The sequence below is a fragment of the Octodon degus genome, unplaced genomic scaffold, assembly GCF_000260255.1.
Source record: "Octodon degus isolate 3935 unplaced genomic scaffold, OctDeg1.0 scaffold00226, whole genome shotgun sequence".
Classification (NCBI taxonomy): Eukaryota; Metazoa; Chordata; class Mammalia; order Rodentia; family Octodontidae; genus Octodon; species Octodon degus.
In genome coordinates this window covers 1507250-1514446 of record NW_004524802.1, presented here as the reverse complement: position 1 = coordinate 1514446, position 7197 = coordinate 1507250, and the positions used below count along the sequence as shown (strand labels likewise).

Genomic DNA, 7197 nt, shown 5'->3' with positions numbered 1-7197 from the left:
GAAAGTAGCCATGAGGACTGACCAGATAGCTCAGCGGATTAAATGCCTGCTTAGGCAGGCACAGGGACCCACGGTTCAAACTCCAGTATGCTGTGCCAGCCCCACCCCCAGGACATGCTCAGATGATGATTGAAACTGGACATGGTGGTACGCATGCCTGTGATCCCAGCACTTAGAAGGCTAGAAACAGGAGGATCACTTCAAGTCTGATCTGTATAGTGAGACTCTGTAGGCCCTGTACTAAATACACTAAAAAAAAAAGTAACCACTGCATGATAAGCTAGTGTAAGGACAGGATCTCAGATACAGAATACAGGCTTGTGGTCAGTGTCCATGAAAAGAAAGATTTCTTAAAAATAACAAGGGATGGGCCGGAGAGATAGTGCAGTAAAATAAGAGCTTGCCTGGCAATACAGGGTCCTGAGTTCAATCCCTGGTTCCACCAAAAAAAAAAAAAAAAAAAAAAAAAAAAAAAATCATCATTTTTTATAAGAGAAGCACCAGGCTGAAATCTGCAACAAGCTTCACCAAAAAAAAAAAAAAAAAAAAAAAAAAGAGATCACAAGGAATCAATCTAATATCTACTAGATGAGGCAAAAAAGAATAACTTAAGATTGATTCGAATCAATTAAAAAGTAGGAAACAACACAAATGATACTTTAAAAAAAACTGTTCACAGATACGACAGAAAATTTCCCTAGTACAGAAAATGAATTTGACATAGATAAGTGAAGTATGTAGAAGTCCAGTTAGCCACAATAAAAAAAGAAATCTACAACCAGACATATCATAAACAAATTCTGTAAATTGAACACAAAAGCAGAAACTTTAAAGAAATAATAGGATATTAAAAGAAAAACAACAGAGCACCTATAATGTAAAGCTCATAAAAATCACAGCTGACTTCTCAGCACTGACCGTTAAGTCAGTGAGTATTTGGAATCAAGTATTTCAAGATCTAAATGAAAACAGATTGTTGTAGCCCAAAAAACTTCTCTATCAAAACTGAAGAAATAAGATACTTCCATGACAAAGAACAGCTTAGAAAATTTATGACCACCAAACTGACACAGTCACACAGAAACTATCACAAAGAATCAACAACTGGATCTCATTTCATTAAAAGCTTTTGCACAGCAAAAGAAACCACCAATGGAATGAAGAGACAACCCACAGTGAGAAAAAATGTTTGCCTCTTGTTCCTCAGGCAAAGACTGCAATTGATAACATATCAGATACATATATTTGACTCCTGTAAGTTACTCATTTAAAGACAACCATAATTTAAAGAACTCATAAATACCAGACCTCCCAAATTTAAAGACCCAGTCCAAACAGTGAACATCCGAGTTGAATACACACTTTTCAGATGAACACATACAAACAACAAATAAATATATGAAAAAATATTCAGCATCACTGGTCATATGAGAGATGCAAAATAAAACAGCAATAAATCAATAGCATATCCTGAAGGTGCTGTGTAGAAAAAGGAACTCTTCTCCACTATTGGTATGAGTGTAGACTGGTACCACTGTGGAAATTAACGTGGAGTTTCCTAAAAAAAACAAACAAACTAGGATTGGAGGTCCCATTTAACCCAGCTAGTCACCTTCTGGGTACATCCCCAGAAGAATTAAAATCATCATACCACTGCAATATATGTACATCTGTGTGTATAGCAGCACACTTTATAATAGCTAGGTCTTGGAAACAACCTAAATGCCTATCAGATGGCTAGGGAGATAGCTCAGTAGAATAAGCACTAAGGTCCTAAGTTCAGTCCTCGGTACCACAAAAAAAAAAAAATAATAATAATAACAATACTAATAAATGTCTCTCAACCAAGGAATGGGTAAAAATAGATGCGGTCTTTTTGTACAGTGTATTGCTTAGCCATAAAGATAAACTTGAGGCTTTGACAGCAAATGGATGCAACTTGAGTGAAATAAATTCCTCACATTGAGTAAATGTCGTGTTGTCTTCCCTAATGTGAGAAGCTGAAGAGAAAATTAGATCCAAAATGAAGCATATATTGTAAAATGGGAAGAAATGGTTCAAAAGGAAAGAGAAACTGAGATGGAGGAAAGAAAAGAAGGGGGAAAAAAAAATATATATATATATATACACACACACACAAACACAAGATATATACTACTGATTTCTCTTAGTTCATTGAAAAGAAAGGTTTGTGCTAATATTGTTTGCATGATTAAATGCCTCTATGTTTCCTCTGAGTGGCTAACGATAACCATATGCAGGTATTAACCATTGATACCCTCCTGTTACCTTGTTTGGAAAAAAAATTTTTTTTTCTCTTTAAAAAAAAAGTTAAAGAAAGTGAAAGGAGGGCCTGCCAGATAGCTCAGCAGATTAAAGTGCCTGCTTAAGCAGACGCAGGAACTGGGGTTTGATCCTGCCAGGCCAGGTGGGCTAGCCCCACCCCAGGACACACTGAGACATTGATTGAGCCTGCAGGTGTTAGAGTACGCAGGCCTTTAATCCCAAAGCTTGGGAGGCTAAAAACAGGAGGATCACTTTGAGTCTGATCTGGGTAGTGAGACCCTGTAGACCCTGTACTAAATGCATTTTTTAAAAAAGTGAAAGGTTAAATGACAGGGAGGCTAACTCCTGTGGTACAGTGGAACAGAGAGTTCTGCTCCATTGTGTTAACAGGAGCAGAACTCACAGGTTTGTCCACAAGTTTTGTAATTACCACCAATTCTTAGGGGCCCTGGAATTCATTCCAGAGGGGGTGGTCATCTGTCAAACTGGATTTTCTTATCAATATCAGGTTTCTTGGTAACAGTGGCTGTATTTTAACTTGTGAGATCCTGTTTTTAGCCACTTAGTGAGACCCTATCATACAAATCACAGTGGGCTGAATATGTAGCAGCAGCAACAAACAACAGGAGACCCTTTCACCAGATAGGCCCTAAGATCACTAGCTATTGGCTCATGTTCTAAACCATGTTTCCTGGTGGCCTTGTAAATGAGATGTTGAGATTGGTTTGCCCAGAATCCCAAAGGACAATTACTGAGTGCTTCTGCATAGATCTTAGAGCTCCTCAGAGGAAAGACTTCATAATGCAGTTTGTGCTGTGCATTTCCTCATGTGGTCTCAGTCGGTTTCGGTCTCGGTCTCGGTCTCGGTCTCTGCGTGTGTCTGTCTGTCGGTCTCTCTCTCTGTCTCTTTCTCTCCCTCTCATTCTCTCTCTCCCTCTCCCTCTCCCTCTCCCTCTGTCTCCCTCTCTCCACAGTCTCACTGTGCAGTTCAGGCTGGCCTTGAACTCAGTTTGTAGCTCAGACTGGTCTTGAACTCGCAACGATCCTCCTGCCTCAGCCTCCCCAAGTGCTGGGATCACAGGCGTGTGCCACCATACCTGGCTTCCAAGTGGTCTCTTTAGTTTCTTAGAACCCAAAAGTTCCTCTTTTTAAAGTTTTATTTATTTTTGGTTCTTTTGTTTTTATTTTTTTGAGATGAGGATTTGCAGTGTAGCACTGACTGGCCTCAAGCTCACAGCAATCTTTTTGCCTCAGCCTCACAAGTGCTGGAATGACAGGCATGCACCAGCACACATGACTTATTTTCCATTTTCGTCACTAACTTGCCCAGGCTGGACTAGAACTTTCTATCTTCCTGTCTCAGCCTCCTACTATACTGAGATTCTAGGCCTGCGCCACCATGCCTGGTTGTATTTCTTTTTTTTTTTTTTTTAATTGCTGGTCTTTTTAGGATCTTACAAGTTGTCAGAACTTTGATGACTAAATTTTTTAAAAAGGTTTCCTGTTTATGACAAAGAGGACTGTATTCTACATGCATAGTGCACTGGATGTGAACCACTCTGGGCCATAAATAGGCCCTTTGTTCCATCTTTACCAGCACCAAGTTTTCCTCTCCCCACTTTGTTTATCTTCATCCTGCTTGTTGCCTGTGCCATTTTAATTTCTTGCTTGAGCTCTCATTCCTTTCAAAGAAAAAGAAAGCCCTTGACTGTATCTCGCTAAACCTCTTTATTGGCTGGTCATGTCAGTGCTTGTATTCTTTTGTGAAATATGCCAGGATTCCTATTGTAACCTAGAAGACTGCTTCTAGTTTAATAACTTAAAAACTACGTGTTGGGGGACAGGGATGTAGCTCAGTGGTATAGCACACTTCCTGGCAACTATGAGGTCCAGGGTTTATTTCCCAGCAACAATAAATGAATGAGTGAATGAGTGACAGTGGATTTGAGCTGACATTTTTAGGTTATGTCCTTAGGTTACCTTTGAGATGTTCAGTGCTAAAGGAAGAGAGGGATGATCTGAGAAAGGACAGGAAATTATCAGTTTGTGATTCAAAAGCAGGATTTGAAAATAAAAGCCTAGAAAAGAAAAACTAGGGAGATGGCTCAGTGAAATAGGCACTTCCCTGGCAAGCGAAAGGGACTGAGTTCAATCCTAGAGGAAAATTAATAAAAGTGTTAAATGGGTGCTGGGCACAGTGGTATAATCTGCAGTCCCAGCACTTGGGAGGCAGAGGCAGGAGCATCACCAGAATTTGATTCCAGTCTGGGCTGTACGTAGTGAGACCTTGCCTCAAAAAAAAAAAAAGGAGTGGGTGTGATGGCCTCTTCTCTGTAGGCCCCCCAGCTGAAACCTGGGGAGGTGCCATCCCTCTCTGACCTGCACCAACCCTGGCAGCCTTGGAGCTCCACCACTCCAGCACTTATCTCCTGGCAGCACCCTACCAGGCTGGGTGAAAAACAAAAGCCAAGGCACCACTTCCCCCAGCTGAGACAGAACACAGGCGGAGGGTATTTGTTAGAAATCCACACTGGGGAGCATTCTGAGCCTTCACTGTGTGGGAGCATTAGTAAGGTCTTACCATCTTGATTTTGTGCCTGTACCAGGGTGATGAGCCTTACCTCTCTCCATACAGATCGTGTCTGCAGTGCAGTATTGCCACCAAAAACGGATCGTTCACAGAGACCTCAAGGTGAGTTAGATACCCTTGCTCCATTCTGTCTGCCTGTGAGTCATTCACTTATAAGCATAATTAGGTTGTGTTTTTCAGTAAGAAAAACATTCTATAACTGAATCATTTTCATCAAATCACAGTAAGAAGCATTGCAAATAAAGTAAATAGGGCATGGTGCGTGTCTCTAATCTCAGTGCTCCAGGAGGCTGAGGCAGGAAGATCACAAGTTTGAACTAGCCTAGACATCTTAGCAACTTCATGAAACTGTTTCAGAATTTTAAAAAATAACAGCTGGGGCTGTCACTCAGTGTGAAGCTCCTGGGTTCAATCCTCAGTACCACAAAAAATAAAAAGATGGGCGGGAGGAAGGGAAAGGAAATTATGAAAACATGTCACATTTCAGTGAATGTGGCAGGAGATGGCTCTGTGGAGAGCAGTTCCCTCACACACAGGTGGGATCTGGGCACTCAAGCACCTGGACGGTGTTCTCAGTCTCAGTCCCTGGCACCCACAGCCACTCCCAGGTGGGCTTTCTCTTGGAGCAGCACCCCCATGGGAAGCCTCCCTTGGTCTGAGTCAAGCCTCGCTGCTCAGTCACGTTCGCAGCAGTTTACCTGGCAGACCCTTAGGTTTGGCTGCACTGGTTGTTAGCCCTTATTACCTCTTGTCCCAGGAAAGAGAGTGCCTGTGCACCCCCTGCTCTCCACCTGTCTGCATTGCCTGCTGCCTCTGTGTGCTCCAGTGATCTTCCCACACTCCCTCTGTGGCACATCCACACGAGCAAGCTTACACCATCCCTTCCAGCAAAACCTCCCCGGCCACACCTCGTCCTCATGCTCCCTTTCTGCCTTCGGATCACATTCTAGATGCCCAGTTTTAAGGTGGCGCTCATTCCTGTCCACGGTCTCCCCATGTAATTGCGGTCCATGTGCGTGTTCGCAGTGCCCATCCTCGGTGCATTCATGATTACTGCAGCACTACAGTGGCACTTGTGTGCTGAGGGCCATACCTGTTCCAGGAATGTGACTGGCAAGCGGCCATCTTCACCTGAGCATGCCTCAGGCCCCATGGGTATAGCTGAGTAAGAGCCTGTACCCATCACTCCTGAACTGGAAGGTGCATTCCTCACTGGTGACAGTGACCCTCAGGCTTCTTCTGCTCAGCCCTTGACTCAGTCACCAGGTTCCTTGCTGCTGATTCCCAAATGTTTCTTTTGCCCACTTTCCTTCTATCCAACCAAGACGATCCATCACTTCATACTTGATTAAAGGCTAGTTTCTTGCCTGGTCTTCTCTGCTTTCTGTTTCTTGTTTGTTTGTTTTGTATTTAGTACAGGGGCTACAGGGCCTCACTACACAAATTGGACTCATACTGATCCTCCTGTTTTCAGCCACCCAAGCACTGGGATTACAGGCTCATGCCACCACACCCAGTCTCAATGCTGTCTCAGCTCACCCCAGGGATGGGGCCAGCACTGCACGGCCCAAAATGGACCGGTCCCTGCATCTGCATAAGCAGGCACTTTAGTCTGCTGAGCTATCTGGCTAGCCTCACTTCCTGTTTTGTCTCTTTCTCTCATGTTTTCTGCAACTCTTTAGTGGCTTCCTTTTGCCTTTAGGATGCACACCCACATTTCCTAAATCCAGCTCATTTGGGCCTCTGTGGTTCAGCCCAGCCCCCATCCATCTCTGTATACCTTTTTCCCCACACACTGTCTTTCAGACTCTTGAAGGAAACTTTGTTGCCTTTGTTCTGCCTAAAAACACCTGCTGCCACACATCTTCTTGGGCTTTGATTTCACATTTCCTGGGACCCCCTTACCCCCTCCCCATGCTGTGCCCATGGTGGGTGCCTCCACTGTCACAGCGCTTGGTCCTGGGGCTGTTTATCTTTCTGCCTTGCTCCTCAGCTATGAACTCCTAAGGGCAAAGAGCTCTGTCTTGCTCATCACTATGTCTCCAGACTCCTGTCTGCTGTCTGTTCTGTAATAGCCACAGAGTAAATGTTAACTGAAGTAGGTGAAAGTTATGTGCTTTGTTTCTTGGGATTCTTCCCTTCCCAGTACATAATAGCCATTTAGCAGTTTTTATGGACCTTTAGCAGTCTTCCAGACCTTGCACTTGCCAGGCAGGTGATTGTGCCTATCTCCCTGGGCCTGTAGAAATCTTTTTTTTTTTTTAACATTTATTTATGTATTTATTTGTGTGTGTGTGTGTGTGTGTGTGTGTGTGTGTGTG

At 43.3% G+C, this 7197-nt stretch overlaps 1 protein-coding gene across 1 annotated transcript in view; it reads left to right on the top strand.

Moving 5' to 3' along the window:
* Mark3 (microtubule affinity regulating kinase 3) overlaps positions 1-7197 on the top strand; it is a gene marked incomplete at its 5' end in the record, with an annotated part of 134705 nt that overhangs the window by 82949 nt on the left and 44559 nt on the right. Inside the window, one exon of the mRNA XM_023705608.1 lies at positions 4922-4978. Coding sequence (XP_023561376.1) covers positions 4922-4978 — 57 coding nt within the window. The remainder of the gene's footprint in view (positions 1-4921; positions 4979-7197) is intronic.